The sequence below is a fragment of the Triturus cristatus genome, chromosome 2_2 (assembly GCF_964204655.1).
Source record: "Triturus cristatus chromosome 2_2, aTriCri1.1, whole genome shotgun sequence".
In the NCBI taxonomy this organism is placed as follows: Eukaryota; Metazoa; Chordata; class Amphibia; order Caudata; family Salamandridae; genus Triturus; species Triturus cristatus.
Genome location: NC_140582.1, coordinates 514792651 through 514817659, shown reverse-complemented (window position 1 = coordinate 514817659; position 25009 = coordinate 514792651). Strand labels below are relative to the sequence as shown.

At 42.3% G+C, this 25009-nt stretch overlaps 1 protein-coding gene across 2 annotated transcripts in view; it reads right to left on the bottom strand.

Annotated features, from left to right (window-relative positions):
- The window catches only part of ARHGAP10 (Rho GTPase activating protein 10), a 1033471-nt gene that overhangs the window by 591439 nt on the left and 417023 nt on the right, over nt 1-25009 (bottom strand). For both annotated transcript variants that reach the window (XM_085641636.1, XM_085641637.1), the window contains exons 6-7: nt 10887-10997; nt 2179-2283 (exon numbers count right to left, since the gene is read on the bottom strand). In XM_085641636.1, the coding sequence (XP_085497762.1) occupies nt 2179-2283; nt 10887-10997 (216 nt within the window). The remainder of the gene's footprint in view (nt 1-2178; nt 2284-10886; nt 10998-25009) is intronic.

Below are 25009 nucleotides of genomic sequence, written 5' to 3'. Positions count from 1 at the left end.
AACGCACAAGGTATTAACATAGTTATTCAAAAACACAGGTACAGCATTTTCTCATAAACATCACACTTCCATGCTTACACCTTCCTCGAATGGGCATAAATGGTGCACGAATAGTCGTAAAGTATGCCTCAAAGAAACCAATGCTTTTACGGGATTTTTGGGAATAAAGATCTTCATAGGAAAATATTTTCAATGCTGAGAAGTGTGACATTGCATGTACATAGATTCTCCACACCACAGTCATTTATTTGTGCCAGTATTAATCCCTCTTTTTATTCCCACAAGCCACCTTTGATCACCCAAGGTTTGAACGGCTAAGTCACACCAATCAGGATAAGGATGTGAGGTGGGAAAAAATCAAGAGTCCTCTACGAACAAAACAACAGGAAGGTCAGGCGCCTACTACTGGTAACAGCCTTGTGGTTGTCACGAATAAATCCAATAGTACCTGACAATAAAACAAGTGTACAAGACTAAAAGTTGACCGGGACTGTCGGAAAATGGCTGAGTTTTTTGCAAAAATTCAATATATGTGGGGGAGTGAAAAGTTAGAATAAATATACAGAAATTGACAATCTTACATCCAGGTTCTTAGCTGTGAGCTTGTCATTTTCTGTTTATGTAGACAGAGGAATTGGAAGTAGGGGTGCTGAACATCCTGGAGTTTAGAAAGTAAATGAGCAATAAAGATACCTTTAAAGTTTGTTTTTCTCTGGTCATATTTGCTGTGCATTCAAAGACAGAGGTCAAATGTTAGGCTAGGTCTTTTGACAAATTGTTGCTTCTTCTTTTAAAATGGAGAATGGTGTTAATTTTTCTGTCTCTGACTGCAAAGGGGGTGTGAAAGGAAATGCTGTAGAAAGTCAAGCCTTTTTTAGTAACGTTTATAACACAACAACATTTAAATACCTTTCTATAGTGTAATAGAATCAATGCTAACCAAGATACTTTACTTGGTAATCCGCAAATAATAAATATTTGTTGGAACTCAATTTCCACACATTTTTGTTTGTGTGCTATATAGTTTTATCAGTAAAACTGGAAGTCAGTGTTACTTGTGTTGGCATGTCAACAGAAACAGTGTTTTTGGAAACGGAAAATGTGCTAATACACTGTGCTTTAGAAATTTGGGACACTGTGCTCTAAAATGCACCACTGGCTACATACCACACCCTTCACTCTCTGCTGAACTGGCCTGGCTCATTTGGTACACTTGTTCTTTTTGTGTTGATTGGATTTTTCACAACCCCTATGACTTCAGTGAGATAACCCTGATACCAGCAACCCCATTCCGAAATTGTCCTAGCACCACTCGATTTAAGACAGCACAGATTCTTCCCATAAATGGGAACTTTTGAGAAACAACTGACTTTAGAATGCTTGTGGCCAATTTATAAATCTCCATCCCATTACCTTCCCACATTCCCAGGACCTATATACACCCACACCATATTAGCCCAACCTTCATAACAAAAATAAAATAGGAAAGGCAACATCAGTTTAAAAAGTTAGATTCCCTAGTTGACGTCGAATGAGTGATTCGTTCAGACATTAATGGCATGTTTTTTTTTCTCCAGAATACAAACAATTTAGTGTGTCCGAAAGAAAGATGGATTCAAGAATGTTACCAAATCCTTGGTTAGTATTTTTGTAGGGAAACATATAATCTTTACAAATATAATCTCTCTAAAAATCAATGCCAGCTGTATGTGAATAAAGTCACTGGGTAGATAGAACTTAATGCGAAACATAAATCTTTCTACTTTCTGGACAGAAGATGGCAGCATTTGATCACTTTCCTCTATCCCCAATTTCAATCTCATCAGTACAGCGAAATGCAGTTATTTACCTAAAACAAACACCAGCGACGGTTCAACTCCAAACTGGAAGAACAGTCCGTTAAGTGTACATTTCTTGATGCCCCCAACCTCGTCTTAAAGCGCTGGAGGAGAAGGGTTAGGAGAGACGGAAAAGACTATTGACAAGGAAAGCGAAAGGTGGGGACAAATAGATAGGGAACGAGAATGGAGCCTTGCAAACCAAGTGGTTTCTTCCCAAAACGCTGGTATCATTCAGGGGGGCGGACTGCAACCAAATTGGCATGACAACTCCCACCTCAACAATGTTCACGTCCTTACCGACCGCCCACCTAACCGTCATGCAGAAATGGTTGCTTACATTCTGAATGTTGATTTGTAACACCGTCTTGTAGTGGTTGAAGTCTTTCGCAAGTTCATAGCCCTGATGATAAAATGTGAAGAGTCCTTGAAAAAACGACAGCATCTACAGGACGGGCGAGAGGAGGCGAAAGGTAAACAGATTTTAAAAACAGAAACATTTTAATTCAACAAAGGCTGCACAGAATATTGAATACATTATTGCTTTTTTCATAACAATACGCAAAACCGAGGCTTTCCATCTTCGAAAGCAAGTTGTGCCCATCCACGCTCCACAACATTCCTCCCCTCCTCTCACCTCACACTTACCTTCTCACGAGCCAACTCAAAGCTTTCGCCTATTATGGGGCAGGTTTCTTATAAAAGGGGACATTTGCAGACTTGTGGGCAATAAGTCAGAGCTCAGCACTCATATGTGGTCTGTGGCCCTGCGTGCAATCCCTGTCCTACTTGGTGAAAGAACCAGATTGTGTTCTGCAGACACAGGCAGCAGTCTGATCAAAAAGTAACAATATTTAGTTTTCCTTTGTATAATAACTTGCATTTCTAATGGTCTGTGGCCTATCAGTTTTCGTCTTCTTTTGCTGACATCAGACAGGCCTGGCTGCATCTAAACGGTAGAAGCACTATTGCATGTCGGGAATCCAGGCCACCACCTCACCCAAGCTAGGAGCAGGAGGTAGGGACGGGTCCTTTCAGGAACACAGATGCACGGATTCTGGACATTCTCATGAACGCCTCTACCGCACCTACCTAAAGGCTGTACATTGATACCATTCTGAAAGAAAGGCACTGCCTTGCCTGTGCGCGTGTCCTCTAGCGTTGTCTTTCACACACATAACACGCCAGCTCCCATGGTAGCATCCAACTAATACTGAGGAAGCGAAATACCATCAGAAACAATCAGAAACATTTTAGAGTATTTCATCAGCAAATGAAAGGGAGTAAAGTGCTAAATGAACCAGGTTAAAGAAAGGGGTGTTGCCAAAAAACGACTTAGAAAAACACAACAGGCGCTCAATGACCAGTAAAGAGTTTTTTTTTTTTAAATGTGTGTGGAAAAGGCATTTGTTGTGCACCCCCAGTTTCCCTATGTTCATGCTGTTTTCTTCCTTATAATGTTGGTGGTCATCTTTCATTCGCATGCTCTGCTGTATCTTTTATTTATATTTGCCCCTGGAGGTTCCTCTTTCTTCTCAAAGGACATCAGACGAGGATATCACACTGCTTGCACTCGCATGTTCTGCCTCTGTACGCCTTCAAGGTTTTCCATTGGTTGGCTATGGTCAATCTCACCACAATGTTCATGGCCTCCTGGAAACTGCCGTGAGTCACCATGACTGTTGGTGACATAATCCCCGATCACTTGTTCGTACAATGAGTATTTAGTATTAAGGAGGTTTTTCATTGCCAATCTGCATTTTTCTCCGCATTGGAATCCTTCTTAGCAGGCTGCCACATTACCTTTGGCCCCTCTTTGTACCCTGCTCTTGCATGAATTGTCTGGCAACTGGTGCCGGTGCAGGTAAGCGCAGTTGGGCTGGGCAGAGGGGATGACGACAGTTAATGGAATCAGATTTATTTAATTTTCCTTATTCCGTCATTTGTCGATATCCCCCCCTCACACCGCCCCATCGAGCTTACCTGCACCGGCCGCTGCTGATTGGAGTCCGATAAGACCATCATGATGCACATTATTGAGCTTGGACTGGATGCAAATGATGCTGCAGGGGACGCTCGGTATTTGTGACTGTCACAGAAGGGACTCTTCAAAAACTGGTGCTGACCTGGGTATGCCTTGAAATGTGAGTGGGCATTTATAGTGTGCGTCTGTAGTGCTTGCTGAAAATCTGTAGTGCTTCACTGATTTACACATTATAGGCAAAATCTGCACCAAAGAACAGTTTCGCCCCACTTAGGTCTAAAAGGGTCGAGTGAAGCATCAATGCGTAACCACGCATCCAAAGTGTGCCTCCACATTCACTTTCGCCATAACTACACTCCTTACAGCACTTTGAGAATTGTCATATTTCCCTGGCTCAGCCATAAACTAATCGCCCTAACTGCGTCCTGCCCATGAGGATGCAAGCAGGAGAACCGAGATGCTGGCTCCCTTGCCGGCCCAGAATCATTGTCCGCTGGGAGGTGAGCTATCTGGGCAATATGGGAGTGGTCTCCCTACACTGCCCCAGGATTTGGCGACCCCCAGGTGCATCATCAGAGGGGCATGGTCATCCGGATTACAAAAAGAAACGTGTCGCGAAGCTACAATACCCAAACAAAATTCAGCATCCAATCTTCTCAGCCCTTATTTATGCCTGGGCAAGCAATGTTCCTCAATCTTGGAATGTGCTCATTAGAAAGTGTGCCAAAATTAAATTGCTAAAAATACTGTTGCACTTTAATGATTTAGTTAGGATAAAATCCTCTACTGTTTACTGAAAACATAGGGCCTCCTGGGGATTATGAGGTTCGCTCGTAAACCTATGGCCTTGATGCCACCTGTTGTGTGTCTGATCTAAGGAATGCGCCTTTGTTAAATTACTTGAAATGCTTCGTAAAGTAAAGGGCTTATATTTATTGTGTTTCAAGGGATCTTGAATACTTGGAAGGAAAAACATTTTTAGTAAACATCTTTCCCTTTCTGGGGCTGAGATCGGCTTGCAAGTATCTTCAAACTCTTCGGGATCTGACCCTTAGAAGTGAGTCGCTGCAGTAATCCGGCACGGGCTCTGTTTGGGAGATACAAGGCTCTTTCTCTCCCTAAACAGACAGTAATGGGAAATCTAGAGGTGATTTGGGATTGACATTACATTGGGCATACGCCAATACTATTAACATGCTGCCTGGGGGGTGGAAACCGCTTCATGTCTTTATTTGCGGATTGTTAAATGTGATAAACACACAGCTTATTCATATGCAAGACTTGGTGCCGCCAATAAGTTATAACACTATATCCCAATAAATCTCTACTTCTTGGTTACGACAACACTGGGTGCATTAACGGACTTGACCCCTGATAGCAATGCCCAGGCCATCCACTGTGTACTATGCCAATATGTTTTGGGCTTTTAGTTTGTATGCAAAATAAAATAAAGTGTGGTAAAAGAGGAACTGATTTCTGTAACTCTCATTCTTTCGAGACAGCACATGGGAAATGCCACTGCTATTATTGTAATCTTTTCAATATCATGGTGGGGTTGCTGCTTTTTTAATACAGTCAACACATTAAAACTGTGTCTGACGCTGAAAGCATGCTAGGAACCTAGAATGTCACAGGAGTATTCCTTTATTAGAACAAAATCCCTCAGCCACCAGAGGTGGCACGCTTGATCATAGGCATTCTCCTCACAAAGTGACAGCAAATCATGGTGCAGGCTACAAATGCCTCTCTAATCGGGAGGATCTCTTTGGATGCTTCGATATTTGGTAGTAATCCCTAGGAGTCAACGTGTATTTTCACTCTTTTTAATCCTGACCCAGGCAGACAAGAATTAAGCTGAACACCTGCTCTGGAGTTAGTTTTAACCACGTTGTCCACACCACCTTTTGCTTACACTATAGCACCTAGCACACTCGGCAAGCCTCACCACCCCGTTGACTCCATAGGGATTACTAACAAATATTAAAATATCCAAAGAGCTCCTCCTGATGAGAGGGCGTTGTAGCCCGCACCATGATTTGCTGTCATGGGGTGAGGAGAATCCCTATGATGAAACAACCCGCCTGCAGCTTCTTTCCACTCAACCACAACTATCTGGACCTTAGATTACTCCTTTGTCACCCTTTCAATATTGCATAGGGTCCATGCATATCGTCTAGGGGACAAAGCAGATAGATCCCATCTCCCCGCAAGAGTTGACCTTCCACGCAAACCCCATCTGCACTCAGGCACACAGCAGAGGTACCCGATTCTGTGTTCACTGTCAATTATAAGAGAATCAAATACTCCCCTTCTACCATAAACGACCTGTTAGCTATAGCGATGGACATGCTACAATAAATAAAGGCAATACCCAATGGTGCTGCTCATTACCTAGCAAGAGTACTCAATTTAAAATGGTTTGACCATCACCTAGAAAAGACACAAGACTACATTGATGATCAATAATAAGAAAAGATCACCGATCTGGTACTGGGATAAAATGTGGATGGACTCTGCAGATGCATATAAATACTTGGGGATAATCATTGACAAAAACGGATCATTTGCTTCCCAGGAAGAAGCAATAAAGCGGAAAGGTCTGGTACTGGCCATAATGCTCACAAACTGCACGAGAAAATAGGCAGGATCAACACTGACGCCCCTACTTTGGATAGCACAAGCCAAACTGCTACCGTCCATAATGTATGAGAGCGTACCACTGAGAGAACGGGACGCAAGCATACTGGACAGTACAATGATGAGTGTACAGAATCATTTTTAATCTCCCAAATTACACATCTCTGACGCAAATTAGGCTTGAATTTGGGCTTCAAAGGCAGACTCTGGCCACAATGGACCTACATAAACTGTTGGAATAGAATCAGGAAGGCGGACTCCCAACACCCTGAACTTTCATCCGTGGCAGGAACTGCAGAATAGAGATACTTCGGCTGCCAGAGACTACCTCCATGAATCATTATCAGTCACCAGACTAACCCAGCTCTGGAAAACTCCCACCAGTCACTTGGGCTTTATAAAACTGGCAAGAAAAACAATAAAATCTCTTTCATTGATAGAAGATAAGGCCGCACTAGCATGCAGAGCCCATGCCTGGCTATAGATCAGCCGCACCTCAACAAAACTTTTTAAGACAGGGTACACAAATACCATCAAGGAGAAGTCTTTGAAGTATCACTTAGGTCTGCTTCCCTCTCCTCCTACACCTTCCTCCCTGGCAGCAAAATTGCAAACAGAATGCTTGCCATCTATGCAGCAATGACAAAGAAGATCTACCACATCTGATGTGCTCTTGCAAGGAGCTAACGGGGGAATGCAGACAGTGTTTAAGAGCTCTCTTCAATCAAAGAAGAATACGCATGCGGAGGCTGGCTGTGCTGGCCTGCTTTGCTCCAGGGGGCCCGCAATTAAACTGCTGATTTGTAAACTTTCTTACAAAGATGGAAACAAAAATAGCAACACGGGACAGACAGGCGTGAAACACTTCCTGAGCCAATGAGTTGACGATCTTTCCATTGAAACTTATTGCTCTAAGGGCACATTTTGAAGACCAGCCAGAAAGCCAATCCCGTACTGACTTTGACCATCACCAACTTGGGATAAGACTTTCAGAAGGACTGTAACTGGTGTTGGACAGCCACAGCTTCTAAGTGTATGTGGTTTTAGGTGGTTGTATGTGACACATTTGTAAGCTTTACAGTTGAACTGAAGACTCACCCATCTGTAACCCACAGATTAATTCAATGGGTGACCATGTTTACTAATGGGTTTTATTAATGATAAGGTTCTGACAAAACTATAGATTTTCACAGTACGCACTTTACTGGCGTTTCAAGGGCGGCTATACTCCTTGCTATGCATAGGCGTAACCCGCAAGTGAATCCAGACTTGCACAACACGCACCTTGTTGAGCATTACAACAGCTATGCCTTTCAATCTTATTTTGTGGATTAGGTGGCAATACATATCAGAACCAGCCCAGCTTGAACTTTATAGGACTGTTTGCACTTAAGCTATCAACAAAGTTTTTATTATTTCTACTCAAACGTATCTACAGCTGCCACAATAACCCGATGTAAGATGCTACATTCTTTGAAATGTATGTGTATTTCTTGCTTTTTTATTGTTGGTTTTAATTTTTGCAAGGATTTTAAGTAACAGAGCAAAATCTAATAAACTTAAAGCGTGAAACCATGATGAAGCATGCCACCTTTGGTTGGTGAGGAATGTTGTCCTAATAAAGGGGTACTCCGACATTCTAGGTTCCTAGCTTGCCTCATTGTCAGATTTCGTTGTGTGAAGTTGTTTTATTTGGATGCATTGAACTTCTTTTGCAAACATTGTACGAGTTTTTATGAGCTTATCAAGCCTTAATAAACTATACGTAAGACACACATCACAAAGTGAAACTAGCAGAGGGCCAATGACCTTCGGTTGTCACATGCCACTAACACCCGGGTTGTTCTTTACATTGCAAGTTCACTACCTTAATATAGGAACATTTTATGCAAATGTGGGGACACATGTTCAAGTGGGTTACACTGCCTTGGAAATTAGCAGGTGCTAAAAGGAGAAGAGGCCACAGTTCTACTGTCAACATCTATAACTTCACAGAAGAAAACACACCATTTTCAGACCATCAGAAAGGGTTCTGCTCTGGAAGAGGCACAAGATCCACACTGAATCCCAGCCGGGACAACCTGAAGACTATAGTGGACGGAAAAATGTTGATGCATTTTACTCTTAAACCAGTTTGCAAGCCTTCAACAAAGTATATCACCACAGCCTCCTATTGCAGCTAATGAACCATGGTGTTAAAGGAGCCATTGTGGACTCTGACTGTTTTAGCATTCTCTCACTGGCATCATTAACATCTCCTCCTTTCGGCACAAATATGGGCATATTTCAAGACTCGATCTGGTCACTCTACAAAGTCTCAGACCACGTTTGCAAATCTGCAATTCTTTCATTTTTATTTTCTATAACTATAGAAACCTAAGGGACCTTGACACATTCAGGTCTATGCCACTGGATGCTGACTAATCACCTTAGAATGAATTCTTTCAAAAAATGCAATTTGACCTGCGAATAATTGAAAAATGACCTGCCTACCATATAGCCATCTACCATAGGATCTAATACTGTCATCAGCAACATGAACTAAAGTAGGAAATCTGTGAATGACCATGGGTTTGAGTTTTTCGGTGGTCTCCTAAACATAATCAAGTCACAGAAAGTTTCTACAAGGCAAAATATTTGATGCATTTTCCCTCTTCTGTTTCCTAGTGAAGCTCCAGGTCACCACCATCATGGTCGTGTACTGGCTATCTAACGCAAATGGACTCTACTTATGAGCTTTGCTCCTATTACTCAAAAGACTACAACAAATACAAAATAAAACAGAAAAACAACTCCCAGAAGTTTGCTTATGGAACCACAACACACCTGCCCTCTAAGTACTTAATTGGTCACCCAGAGCCTGATGCTCTTCTCTCAAGGATTCTGCATTGCCAATAGGACCATCCACACAAAAAGGGACATCTTTCATCCAATTAAAACTCTGACCACCGGCAAAGAACAGAACCCTATGCATTAGGCTGGCACCTTAGTAGCTTGTCAGAATCTACAGGAAGAAATGCACTGGTGGAACATACTTTTCATTAGAGGCAGCAAAACTATGGAACTTCCTCCAAGCGCAATAGGAAATATTCACGGTCATCCTGAATTCAGGAAGGCCGTAACAACTTGCCTCTTTCTCAACAGATGATTGTGGGTCCCACTAACCAGCAGCCAGAACTATTCGCCATCACAAGATGGACATATTTGAAACAGAACTGAGAACCTTATCGGGAACAAAAGTCCTTTTCAAGATGGTAGGTGCAACCACATGCGTAACTATTTCTTACTCTCTTTGCTACTGCTACATGTGTAAAGCAACAGTGCAAGATCAGAATCTACCAACCACACACATTAAAACACTTCCCACAAAGCACCCACTGCGTTTTCAGGCCCTTCCAACCAAACACAAAATCTTTTAATCAATCACTCGCTCCCCAACACACCATTCAGCAGCAACATGTAACATGACAAAAGCAAGTCGATTTTCACACACGACCCCCTAACTTCGTCCCTTAAAAGGTCAATTTCAAAACAAATACCTTCCCACTCGCTATTAGTCTGCAATTGAGAACACTAAGAAATTGGTGAAATTACTTTAGTAAACGATTTGCTTCTGTTTTCATTTTCGTGAGCTTCAGAGAACAAACAAATTGGCAGCTGCAAACAAACAACGAAAAAAGGGTGTTCCCTGCAGACACATAATGGAGCTAGTGGGCGGCTGTTCAAGTTTAACTTTGAACTTTCCCAGGGGGGGAATTATTTTGACCTATTACAATTTATACCTCATTCAGTTGCAGCTTTTTAAGTATTGATTTATAAATGCCACACAGAAAGACAAGGGGCATTTTACAAGTTAAATTGAGTATCAACTGATGCCAAAAGACACATTAACAAAGCAATCACCAGTTCCAACATGAGGCTGAAATTGTCTCTGCAGCAATTTATTAAATGTCCATAGAGCGATATGCCATCAACTGGATTCAAATAGTCAACTTCAATTTTCCACCATGACCCTGTTTCTTGGGGTCTTGGGGGAATTTCCTGCGTGCTGGCAATGAAATGATAGCAGTTTGTGTCTGCCTACAATATATCTAAACAATGTGGTCATATAATATGGCATAAAGTGGTTAATCTACTGACACTGTACCACAGTTTGACCACAACATGCTTGTTCACATTTTGTTATCTATGGGATAAAGCACCGCTAATGTACATTAGAAGCATACTGCGAGCCACTGAGGAGTTTAATAACCAACCATATATGGGCACGAGACTCAGACGTGCTTGCTATAGCATTAGAATGCACCCAGCTGAGGTTACATTATCCAGTATAACTTGTGGTCTGGTCTGATTTGTTACAGGCATAATATTAATACATAGATCAGAGTGTAAGCAACAGTGTGTGTTTTAAAAGCACTTCTACTCACGGGTTCCACAAACTCGAACTTCTTGCGCTCCTGAATTTCCTGTAGTTTGCAGACATATTCCAGGGACAGCTCGTAGAAATGTTGTCGATTCTGCTCCACTTGGCTGTCTGCCTAAGTGCAAAAATAAAGCTGTTGAACGTTTTAGACGTACTATATTCTTGTTTGGAAATACGAACACTGCAAGCAAAAGGGAATACTGCCTTGGAAATTGTACATAAATGAGTCTGAGCCTCATTGGCCTACAGCGCAATGCACATTTCTAGAAATGTTATAAGCTAAGCATGTACGTGGCCACAGTGAAACTAGGAGTATTACTAGTCACAGTTATTTAAAAAAAAGGTTATTTAGGGCATATATATAGAATTTAAACATCACAAGTAATCATATTGGACTGTAGAGGGAATTCCACTTCTTTAACCAAACAGTAGGCTAAACTGTCCCAGGGGCGGCTCCTTCGTAATGGCGGAGGAGCACCGCCCGCTTGTCAGTGCCAGTCAAAGAAAAATAAAATGATAATGAAACAATATCATTTTATTTTTCCTTGATTGGGTTTGACATGCGTGGAGGGCCGGGCCAGGCCATGACAGGCAGGTGATGGCACTTAGAAGTGTGCATGTATGTTTGGCCGGCGGTCACAGGCCAGCCAAACATACATGCCCACTTCTATTTCTCCAACCCTACTGTGAACGTGGCTGTGTTCACAGCCGGGTTGGAGAAATGCCTCAGGCTCACAAGCAGTGTCTGAGCAGCAGAGCAGGCCGCTCAGACCAATCTACGCGCTGCTCTCCCAGCAGAGCAGAGTCTGGATTGGCAGAGTAGCCTCTCCCTTCATAGAGACTGCTGGGAGAGCTCAGAGGCGGGAGGCGGCCGTCAGCGTCAGAGGCTGCGGGGAAATGGTAAGTTTAAAAAAAGTATTTTTCCTAACACCCCACCCACCCCTGCCTGCCCTTCCCCCATACCCCACATTTGTGATGTTGCGGCCACGACTGACTGTAACCCTCAAAACACCACGTCACTTACGTGTGCTTTGCGCTCATAGGCAAAGCCAATTGGTCTGGCCTTTGCAAGCTTGTGCGGTTGTTATATAAAAAAAAATGTATTGCATGTCTAGGCCACAAAATGAAAAGAAAAACATACAGCCATCTAAACATGCAACCATATGCTGACAATACTTTTTTTTAAATTAGATTAAAAAACGCTCACTCATGTGGCAGCTTTACTAGACTTCTTCATTAAATCACAAGCCTTTCAGTTATACCATGCATCTCATTATTACTATCAGTGTTATTATTATTATTAAAGGAGATGAGTAAGAACCACCACTTAACCAAGCATTCAAATTGCAGACTGCTACAATGGTAGAATATTAAATGTTATATAATTTTTAATAGCAACTATGAAAAAGAGATGGAAATAAAATCTCCATCTAATTAGGTCATGGATGCACAGGCAAAATAGATATGCAACATTTAAAATTCATATACAAAATAAATAAAGCAAAACACAACTTTAACCATAATTGTCACTGAACATAAAAAAACTATTTTTAGGCTGATGTTTCCAATGTGCAGAGGCTTTGAGCAGTCACTCAAAGTGAAAGGCCCGATGGATAAAGTTGACTTTTCCATTCCCGCATACAGCATGCTCTGGTGCGTGGAAGCAAAATGTGAATGACAATTTAACAGACAAATGGCTTCATCCCACAGGCAAAAAACCATTCCTAGTTTGCTTTAAAAAAAAAAAAAAACACACACACAATAGCTTGGCTAGACCTAACAATTACCTACTCAGAAAGACCACTTGCATATTTAACTTACTGTGCACAGATACATACGTTCTGTGTACAGGACTGGCACTATTTAGGGCATACTTAGGAGCATGGCTGCAAATTTGTGTGCTCATCCAAAATATACAGATACTTGCTCAGTTATGCTTACATTCTCCTGTTCCAAGCCTGGCTAGCTGCAGACCGCAATGAACAGCGCTTGCCATCCATTGGTCGTGTGACCTTTACCTACACCACGCAGCCCAATACAGGCATGGCATGAACTTAGCCAGGCAATTTTCAATTTCCACCTCTGTTTAAGGTTCGAAAGCATACATTTCATTTTCACATATATACTACATCGTGTGAGGTACATTCATATCCCCTGCATGTACGCACCATGGGAGGTGAAGGCTCTGCTGACATCTGTGGTACCCGTCCTTTCATCAGCACAGGAGATGCTTCAGTCTGCCGGGCTGGCCAGCGCAAAGCTAATCCTTGCTGATGAGCTCTTCCACAACACACAAGTGCAGTTTGGGAAAAAAGGAAACCTTCATGTTGCGTGAGCTCGTCGCGAACAGCACGGACAAAATGCCCATCAGGCTCTGTATTTCATCCGCTACCTGAATCCGGGCCTGCATGTTTGTCTGGGGGGGTTATAACATGCAGTGAATAAAGCAATGCTGTCCATTGGCACATTGGATCACAAAGGTTATTTGACATCTAATAATCGATTAAGCCAATCGGCTTTTCTACACAGGGAGACAGAGACGTGCAGTTGGGTTTTCCTTCGAACTGGATCCTGTTTTCCCAAGGATTTATCATGTTTTGTGTAATGAGATCTAACCAGTTTTCTATATTTTCTAATATTTTCCTAAATGTGCTTTGCGTTTGAACAGAATCTACTTTCTCTGCTTCTGAGAAAAAAGATCTCACCAGTACAGTACTTGTTTTTTAAGCACGGTTATGCGGAAGATGATCAGACCACAGCCTGCACTTTAAAAACGCTATGCTCTGTGGCATTTTTGAGATATTTATTCAACAAAAAACATAAAAGATCTTCCAATGGGTGGGTGAGGTGGGATCTCCTGTAGACCTGAAAGAGCAGGTACATTGACTGATTACGGACAAGTTGAATTTTGTGGCTATGTTTTTGAGTGGTCAGAGTAGAGATCCTTGCAGCCGTCAAGTTTAGCACAACGAGCACTCTAATAAAGAACAGCCTTTGTACAAATGTTGAGTGCAACTCCACAAAATACTTTCCCACAGTACTCTGACATGAGAAAGACTGGCATCGGCCAGTCCAGCGCATTTTCAAAAACAAGATGCAACGCACATGTCACAAAATGTCTGTCGGCACGAGCCATGCCCACATTTATAGAGCTTTTACTTTTAGCCTGAAGACCAGGAATGGGGTTTTACAATATCTTAAAACCAGAAACGTGCAACATGGATCTCTTGCAAAGGGTGGGGCATTAGTGGGAACATGTACTTTGAGCCAAAGATCAGAGTTCAGCTTAGTGTATGTTTTCTTGCATCAAAATATCCTTGGACTGGTGAATTATTAGAAGCGCTTCTTTCACTGCAAAGATAACCCCAGTTTAGCAGAGGTCCGTGTGACTTCCTTTCCTCCTTTTCTCATGCATTCTTGAATTGCAGGCCTCTGAAAAACAAGGCTGACAATAGCTGCAACGCAACCCCACGGGGAATGACGGCAGGCCAAGAAAAAGAAACTATTTTGACGTTCCCAGTTGAAAGAGCCCTGTAAATTTTCCATGTTATTTCACAGCTTTTCCACATAGACGCGACAGCCTCATAAAAGACTATTGATAAAGAGGGAGGGGTCGAGGAGGGGGTCAGAGATCAGGAAGTAGTTATACACAGAACACAGTGCTCTGATGTTACAGATCGTAGAGCAGAAAGGAGGTACACAAATGTCATGCCATGTTATGTGTATTTGTAAAGGGCACTATCACCCGCAAGGGTATCCAACACAAGAACGCCCTACCTATACAACGAAACAGAACTACACTTAAAACTCTGCACTACTGTAGGCATCAACGCTGGATTTGTGATCATTTAAATTCGCGAACATCTCTCTGTAATTTGCATTAACCTCGGTGTGGTTTGTCAATGAAACGTGTTTTAAAAAATTGGAACAATTTTCCAATTAAAAAGTAAAAACTTTTTAATTTGTAAATGTAATTGTTACATTGACTGATTCGACTGCTGTCCATCCATTTGCTAACATTTTATTTTTACACGTGTTCCACTAACATACAGTGCGTCAACCTACACAGTACACTCTCCGTGGGAATAAAGTGCTGAGAGGGTACACATTCACAGGGCTGACAATTACAACACATAATACAAAGTGTTGCACAGAGAGCCAGGCTGCCGAAAAAGTCAATGGGGCATTTAACACTATTAGAAGAATGTTTGCTAGTGACTGTCTACAGCAGCTGTCTCCAAACAGTCAATTGGCAGCTACCAGTAGTTCCTACGCACATTCAGAGTAGCTCACAGCCTTTAATACATTTTTAAATAAGCACAGGGTCATATTTTCCTTTTAAACTTAAGGAAAGGCTGTGTCTATTTTACATTATTATCATCAGGCTGCCCATAGCAGGGCTGGATAATGAGCAGTGTTCAGCCAGACGTATGACTTGGGGGCACAGAGGTGAACAACTGAAGCACAAAGATATTTAAAACTATTAAATAAAAGTCCTTGTCAACTCAATATTGGAGCATGAGAACTGAATGATGCTTCTGATGCTTTTAAATGGTAGAAAATTAAAATGAAATGTTACCTTGATGATTACCTCTTCACTTTAATTTGCTCCTATTTCAAAGTGTCATTTACTAACAGCAGGCCTCTTTCTCCCATTGGACAGTAGATACTGGGCCATATTTATAATCGAACAATACAGTCATTTTTATTTTTAATTCAGAGAAATTTAAAGTGAAGAAAAATATTTCCATGAAAAATAAAGCTTTCATGTTTTTTCCACTTTCAATGAGGCCAATTACGACGTAATGTTTTATGAAGCATGCGTTCTCACTTAAAATTTCTCTCATTTAAACAAATGGCTGTATTTGTCTGTTATAAATATGGAACCGTGTCTTCAGGCAAGTAGGAGCAAGATGCCTCCTGTTTGTAAATATGACACTTTGAAATGGGAGAAAATTTAAACAAGGAGTTTTATGGAATCCACATAAAAATAAAGTTAGCTTTTCAGATTACTTTTCTCCCGTTTCAAAATGTTGCCTTTACACACAGTAGAGATCTTGCTCACAGAGGCTGGTAGACTCTGTATCATATTTATAACTGAAAAATACAGCCATTATTTTAAGTAGGAGAAATTTAAAGTGTCGAAAAATGTTCTATATTGTAAACATTTTTGCAGACCATGTTTCTGCGCATTACATTTCTCCCATTATGAAAATGGTTGTATGTTTGTGTTATACATGTAACTGTGCCAAATATGGTGAAAGGTATGTCCTGGTCCTCAAGTACATACAACCCAGGTACTCAGTCACCATACACATATATGCCATCCTTGCGCACATATGCTCAAACACCGCAAAAGGCAATGCTCTCAATGACACACATGGCAGCCCTGTCAGTGCTCCTAGACAAGGTATTTTGTTCAGACCTTAGTATATGGCTAATATGGACTTTAGGATAAAAGTACATGAAACTGGGCATATGGGTGTCTGGTAAGAACTGCTTAGCCTTCAGTACCTCAAAATGATTTTCACTGATCAGAAGTAACTCTCCCTACAGAAAGGGTTGGATACCTACCCTACAGCAATTGGAGAACATAACATAATAATGTATCAACGCCTAAATATTATTCAATCCATATTTTACGTTGACATACACTTGGTAGGCATTTTGTGAACATTCTAAAAAGAAAATAAGCCAATTCATTTGGAACTGGAAGCACCTGTGACAGGTTTCGAAAGGAGAACTGGTGATTCGTTCTGAGAATACGCATGCTGTGACAGAGATTGTGTGCACTGACCAAATTTTGAGAGTAACAGATCTGTTGCTGCTCACTTATCATTTGTATGGCTAGTTCACAAGTCTAAACAGAGTAAATTATATAGACATAATATTTGTATGTAAGTATGCAGAGCACAGACCTTATCAAAACACTGGTAAGCCACTTTTGAAAGCCAGCTCCTGGTGACTTATTTCTGTTTGGTCTCCTCAGATTTATTACCTTTTTATTACCCTATTTCTGCAGGTATTTTGACAGTGCATGGTCACATTGCAATTCAGTGCCAAACAGCATGTTCTATGTTCCTAAAAGTGTACTGTAAAATTGGTTTCACCCAACTGATGTATTTAACTTTCCAGTATAGACATTGTGTGCTTGTGCAGAAACTGAACCAGTGACGTGGAAATTAAACGTCATATGTAGGCTGCAGTGTGTATAACTTACATATATAACAAAAATATGTCTGTGAACTAGACGGGCGGCAGTTTAGGACATACAGTGACACATGATGAAGAAAAGTGCCTTTGCCATGCATAAGAAACCTATTATGTATTAGATAAACCCCCTCAGAGTGAGCCATGTAGGTCATAAGGCTGGGTATTTAATATATAAAATGTGGCATGCTACAATGGCATGCCCTCAAGGTGAATAATTGCCAAAAAGCTATGCTTGTTGTATAGGTAAAGCTGCAGAACGGATGAAAATCATTATTATAAATCTCTGGGAAAATGCTAGAGTGATCATTAAAAGGTATTTCCGCTTGGCTTAAAAAATCTAATCCAATCAGGAAAGTAGATTTTTGCAACATTTAAAAATGTACTCTGTGCTGCCTGAAAGAAAAGTAGTTTAAGATTGGTTTGCCTCTTATTCTTGCTCCAAAAGCCCAATATCGGATAGTTGTCTATGACCCTACTCCCGGAAGACAATGCCTTGGACTCTGGGTCATTAAAGCAGAGATCTTGTTAATAAGTGGTCACTGAGCAGGGATTGTCAATTAGGGAGGGGAAAAGACACAGTTGGACTGGCAACGGTAGTAGCAAAATGGAACGTAGAAAGGAGATAGGGGGTGGCAACTGTCCCAACTCTGGAGGAATGAGAAAAAGACCTAGGCGGGTGTTGGCAAGCAGAATGTACGATATACAGGAGTAGAGGGTGCCCCAAAAAAGGGGAGAAAGTTTGGGGGGCCTGGCAGACTTAGAGAGGACTCCAAGACCAATACTGTGATGTTTCAGGATTTTGTCATCTATGATCAACATAAAATGTAAAAGTAAACAAATGCAGAAATGTAAAATGAAAAGATGCAATGGCATGTTTGCTCCATGTTTAGCGATCATCATAGAAGTACCAATAAAAATAGTTTTTTTAAAAAAGACACAGTTGGTAAAACAATGGTCAGCTTTCCAAGAGACTTGGCAGGTTAGTGGGCCCACACCTTTTGCGACTGTTTTGAGGATTCACGCAAACAGGGGAGATTACCTCCTGATCTCCGACATGCAATTATTGCTGTACTTCACAAGGAGGGCCAGTCCAGGACAAACTGCGGTTCGTATCGACTTGTCTCGCTCCTCAATATTGAGACAAAGCTACTGGTGGCTATAATGGCCAAAGGTTCAAGACCGCCATCACGTCTCTTGTCCAGCCAGATCAAAACAGGTTTATGCCTCGTAGATCCCCTTGGTTGAACTTGAGAAGGATGTTCCACTGGCTTGACACGGTTGGGGAGGTGGTGACCCCCTAGCCGTCATTTCCACGGTTGCGGAGAAAGCATTCGACTCAATCCATTGGCCCCATTTGTGCTTGATACTACTCTGCTTTTGGTTTGGTCTCCCCTTTTACAGATGGGTGGCCCTCCTATATACGGACCACACAGTGGCAGTGCGAGTTAATGTGGAGATATCGCAGTCCTTTCCGTGGGTGATAGGAGGAACGCAGCAGCGGTGTCCATTGTCCCTCCCTTTTATTTGCCCTCTGCATCAAGCCTCTGGCGGCCTTGTACAGGCTGATCATGACAGGGAGTGTGGGATCGCCCGGGCGGACTGGGAGACAACGTGATTTCTTTGTATGCAATCGATGTCCACTTGTGTATATGTCGGACCCCCCCATGAGGCATCTGAATCCCCTTTCACGGATTATTGAAGCATTAGGGGACTAACCTGGTTATTGAATTAATTGACACAAATCAGTGCTGTAACACCTTGGTGGGTAGGACCTTTACCCCCTGCTGGAGGCCCCTCTACACATAGTGGAGGATGGTTTATGATACTTGGGAATCTACGTAACAGTGAATAGAAACCGGTTCTTGGGGATTCATTTGGAGAAGGCTTTCAGAGTGACTTCTCTCGGTGGTGCAAGCTGTCATTGACACTTCTTTGCAGGGTGGCCGTTTATAAAATGATCTCCATACCAAAGCTACTGTATGTGCTGCCGAATACCTCCTTTGAGGTCCCAGAGTCTTATTTCTGGATGGACAGGGAAGAGAGACATTCGCTATGAGATGGTGCAACTCCTCAGATAGCGCTAGAAAACCTGTACCATTCTGTAAATAACGGGGAATGGCTTTGTCTCACATCCGCACCTATTATTGGGTGGCCCAGTTGCAGGTCATCAATAGCTGGGCTTATGCCTCAGTCAGTGATCCTGTCGTCAGCTTAGATCGTTGTGCTATGGTGGCCACTACTTCTACAGTGGTCGTGACAGGAAGGCTCTGCCCGTCCCCACTCAGGCTGTTTTGGTGGCCCTAGACAAGATGCAGGCCAATATTGACTGTAAATTTAACTCAGCTTATAATTAAAAATTGTATTGCTCTGGACAATGCATGGAAAATTCCCTGGCTTTAGTATGTGAAGTTAAACCTAGCTGCTTTAGATCTAGAGGAATTGCTTACCACCCCCAATTCGTGCAGAACAATCTCGAAGCAAAATCTGAAGGCAATTTTGCTCTCAAAGGTGGCATATGAGCGCCAGGTAGGAAATCGGCAAAAGAAATCAGTGATTTTATACATCCAATTACCCCCGATAATAGTGGGGGAGTATTCCTATTTATATAGCATTGGAAATAGGCAGCACAGATGCATCTTGCTGAGATTCTGCCTAAATTTAATCCTGTTGATGTTAGGGTTCCCAAAGGGGTGATATCCTCGCTGTAGAGGGCATTATGAATCATATCCCAGACAACTTGGGGCTGCTGTGACTGCACTGGGAGCGAGATTGGGGGGCTTCTGCCTAATCCAACTGAAGAATCTGGTGTCTCTTGACCGAGTTCAGTTACATAAAATGGGACGCATGCCCATGCCCGATTGTCCGAGATGTAGCACTGCTGAGGGGTTGTTTTATGATACTATCTGAGGGTGCAGGGAGATTCAACTGTACTGGGACCTGGCCCTTGGGCAACTTGGCACAGTGATTGAGGAGCCGGTACTGCAATAACGTATCGTTATTATCATTTAATTTTCCTATTGCAGTCAGTGGCTCGGTTTCATGTGGGGCTGGGTGGACTGGCAAGCGCAGGGGAGGAGTGGTTTGCACTCCTTAAGTGTGCATGACTATTTCGCCCTCTTAAGCCGGCCAAACAGTCATGCACACTTTGCATGTTCCCCACCAGGCTGTGATGCACAGCCTGGTAGGGAACATGCATAGGTTCAGAACACAATGCAGAAGAGACTAGGGATAAGACTGTCTCTGACTCCCTCACATAGACTTAATCTCACACAACAGAGACACAATCAAAAAAAGCAGATAAGACAATATTGGACGCTAAGAGTGGGAAAATCAATAGGTTTTATAATACTGCCCTCACACACCCCAGAGTGTCATGCTTCATCATTGGGCCGCATCATACACCTAGGTGCAGACCAACACCTTAGGTGGAGCACAATTTTTTTAGAATGGATGACGAAGAAAAGTGGTGAGGGTAGAGTATAAGGAAAAAACAAGCAGAACATACACAAGTGTGTAATTCTGAGAGAAAAGAAACGAATAGTCTCCAAGGGAAAGGGACCAAAAGAAGAGCAGAAAGAAATCTAAAACTGTCTCGGGGTTGACCCTCAAACTTTTATTCTTGTCAACCTCTGGCAGGATTAAAATAAACAAGATGGGGTATCCAGGGCAGGTAACAACCCTACAATCCCCCTGCTAAAACCAACATGTTTCTGCCAGCTTTATATGTGCCCAACCGGGTCACTCTGGCATTCATCAGGGTGTTGGTCCCTTAGGTTTGGTCTATACCCCTTCTCGGGTATTTTTTACCTTATTCAATCAGGGTAATATCCCCGCGTCACTCTTTGTGGAATTTCCAAGAGGATAAACATATCTACAACAGAAGAAGAAAAAGAAACGGATCATCATTCCCACTCTCCCTCTTCTCCTAGTTGTTCACAATACTCATTGTATTTCCCATGCATCCTTTTAACGTGATATATAATCTCCAATGCAGCCTCACCTTCTAGCAAAACCAGAACCCCAAATTTGTGGGAACCGCAACCACCAGGCACCACTACACCAAGTGTACGAGTGTCAGATCCTCCTATGTGTGTATATACAAATTATCCATTTAAAAAAACGATCCATGGCTCACACCGTGTCTCTTTCAGTATACTCTGCGTGTCAAATCACATATTATTAGTCTGTCTATCCTGTACACGTGACCCTCATCCAAAGGAACTTAATAATACTCACAAGAGTTTACGAGTAATGCTCTAAACCCGGGACAGCGGGGGAGGGTGCTCTTGTCGTCACACTCTGTATGAGGAAGGAGCATCAATATAAAAAAAACACTGGTTTGTATGAAAATAAAATTCCCACTCAATCATCTCCTCCACACAGCCCATTCACATTTAATGGCCATGTATAGTCGCACTCGTCCTCATTCCACTATTCAACTTTTTCTTCTAATGCGGAACTCAAGGCATTGTCGAAAGTGACATAGTGGCTGAACGGCATTCTCACTTCAAGTAACTTACTCGCACAACAGGCATGTCTCTACTGCACTTACTACTCCAAAGAGACACTGTCTCCTTACTCCCCTCGTCCGTCCTCCGACGATACGGGTGTCTCACATCGAGCCCTTATTTGAAGAGGAGATGTTTCCGTGCACGCTGAACCCTCAACGCCCACTCTGTGCATTACCCAGCATGCCCGTTGTTTCACCAACATAGAAAGAGGCCTTCTGGTCAATATCGCCCGAGTTAGTATTCGTAGCGGCCATCTTGGAGTTCCTAGAATCCTCTAATTTTGCCTTTCTAACATCACAGAGGTCTTCTTATCAGCTAGGGGAAATGAATGTTATTTCAATGTGCTCACATTTCACCCTTCCTTCAAGGGTAAGCTTAATGTTTATTCTCCCAAAATTGCACGAGGGAATGGTACACCAGAGTGGATCGACTAATTAGTTCATCTTCTCCTTGAGTAAAACCCATTTACTATTTCCGTGAACCCATTTCTATTGCATGATTCCATATAACTGGAACCAGGGGATTCCATCATTTAATCCTCTGGTATGGCTCTTCAAACGTTCTACCCATCTCTGTTCTCTCATTAAAAGGAGACTCGAGATGTCATTTGTGTTCTGTGGAATAAAAGGTTTATCCACTACTAACCATCTCAGGTCCTTCTCATTATGTTCCTTCTCAAGAAAATGGGCAGTAAGTCTCGTGTTGAATTTACCACAGCGTATTGTACTCATGTGTTCTAAAATACGGACTTTTATTTTCCGAGTCGTCATGCCCACATACAATAAATCGCAGGGGCACTTCAAGATATAGATCACATTTTCAGTGTTACACGTGGTATGTTGTCTAAGTTCCCAGGGGCTCTTCAGACCAATGTCTATGTTTTTCCCATTAAGTGACAGGGGACAGGCTCTGCAGTAGCCACAGGCATAATGCCCAACAACTGGAGGTAAAGGCTGAGGGCCAATACCCAGGCAACCCACGTCTCTGACTGGTCTCGGGCGGGTATTCACAATAATGTTCTTAATACTTGCACTTTTCTTAAATGCGAATAGGGGGACAGGTTGGTTCAGCCCATTTGAGTTTAGTATCTGCCATTTCTTCTGGATGATTTTTAGAGGTGATTCGAGGATGTATTATATGTAGTAACACAAATACTCCTATCCGTTGTCTCTCTCTTGTTGGTTTCGAGAAGGACATCCCTATTGCAATTCCTAGCTCTTTTCTGAGCCCTTTTGATTACATTCTCGGGATAGTCTCTACTCCGTAGTTTTTCACTTAGAATTAGTGCTTCCTTTTTATAGTCCTCCACATGTGAACAGTTCCTGCGAAGACGCAGGAACTGTCCATAGGGAAGGTTTTCCCTCAAGGCCCGTGGGTGGAAGCTCAGAAAAGATAGTAAATTGTTCCGATCCGTTTCTTTGTGGAACACATTGCTAGTCAGAACACCTCCCTCTGCTTTGATATTCAGATCGAGGAAGGGGAGGGTATCATTTGTAATCGTTCCAGTGAAGAACAGAAAAGGATTCCTCAGATTTAACCAGGTTAGGAAGGTCTCGGCCGAAACCCTGTCTCCCCGCCAGATGATAAGAACATCATCTATGTACCGATGCCAATCCCTTATGTTGTTCTGAAAGGGATTAGACGGTTGAAAGATTACTTCTTCCTCAAACTTTGATACATAAAGACATGCCAAACTGGGGGCACAAGAGCTCCCCATGGATGTTCCGTGGGTCTGTAAATAGAATTTGTCCTCAAACTTGAAGAAATTCTTTTTAAGCGCCAGTTCCAAGAGGCAGAGTATAAAAGCCCTTGGTGTCTGGAAAATCCAGTTCTCTGAGAAAAGTATATTCTCAATCACCCTCAAAGTCTCTTGTTGGGGGATGTTGGTGTACAAAGATTCTATGTCCAGCCCAATCAGTAAGTCTTTATCTACATCAAACTCCAGATCTTTAATGAGGTTCAGTACCTCTCTAGTATCTTTAAGGTACGCAGGCATCTTTTGTACAATCGGACGCAAATAAAAATCACAAAATTTGGACAGGGGTTCCAGGATTGAATTTACGCCAGAAACAATAGGCCGACCCAGTGGTGGTCGTGTCAGTTTATGTACCTTAGGTAAGGTGTAGAAATAAGGTACAGTTGGCTGTTCATTACACAGAAATGTTGCCTCTTTTTGGCTAATCCAGTCATTCGTCAGAGCTTCCTCTAAAAGAGAGGCAATTTGGGTCCTAAGTGCTTCTGTGGGATCCCTCTCTAGTATGGTGTAATTCCTCCTGTCGTTCAGAAGGAGGAGACATTGGGCATTATAGGTATCTAGGTCTTGGATAACTATCGCCCCGCCCTTATCAGCTGGTTTTATTACTATTGATTTCTCATCCTTAAGTTCTTGAAGGGCCTTATTTTCCACTGTGGATAAATTAAAGAAAGGTTTCCTCGTTCTTATTGGGTCCGATAGATCTAACTCTCTGAGCACTGCCTGTTCGAACACACCCACTTCTGGCGGTAACTGAGGGTAGGGACAAATGTCGACTTCTTCCTAAACCCAGTGTCATCCCCATTGTCAGCAGCTTCTTTCCCTTCGAAAAAAACTCTCAAGCGTATATTTCGAAAAAACCCAGCTAATTCACACTTGAGTTTGAAACTGTCAGGTTGATTAGTGGGTACGAATCCTAACCCTTTTGCTAGCACTCTCTCTTGTGTTGGTGTCAGGGTTATCTTGCTCAAATTCATAACTAACGTTGGTCCCTGCTGGTGCCTGGTTCCCCTTCCCGGGCCATGCTGCGTGTTATCCTCTGGTTCAGATCGTCCCACTGCACTCTCTGTGTTCTCTGTGCTCGCTGTCTCCCCCTGCCTCTCCCCCTGCCTCTCTCTAAAAAAGGCGGATATTCTTTCTGGAAGAATTGTGGAGGACTCAATGGGGGGTACATTGGAGGCCAGCCAAAGCCCATTTGTGGTGCCTGTTGATATGGTCGCATGTAACCTCTTGACCAACCTCTACCCCTATATCTGGGTCTATAATCACTGTCACTACTCTCAATACCTGAGCTGGAGTGATCAGTGGTCGGACGGGTTTGGTTTTTTTGTTTTGCTATATTTTCTTTGTTCTTAACATACTAGTCATTACTATAAGGGTAAACCTTCTCCCTCGAAAAAAATTTCAGATCTTTCTGAAGTTTTTGAACTTTGGAATTAACCAAGTAGTCTTTGTACTCGTTGACTACTTTATTTGTCTCCTCCAATTTCTTTTTGAACACAGAGATTTGGATTGATGTTTTTAAGTTATCCTCGCTTGCTTGTATTTGGATTAAGAGTTCGTCTGAGATCTTTTTGGCTGTTTCTATAATCAATATCAGCCAATCTCTGGAGCATCTCGACGCTATCAATGACCAGTTTTTTCTAAATG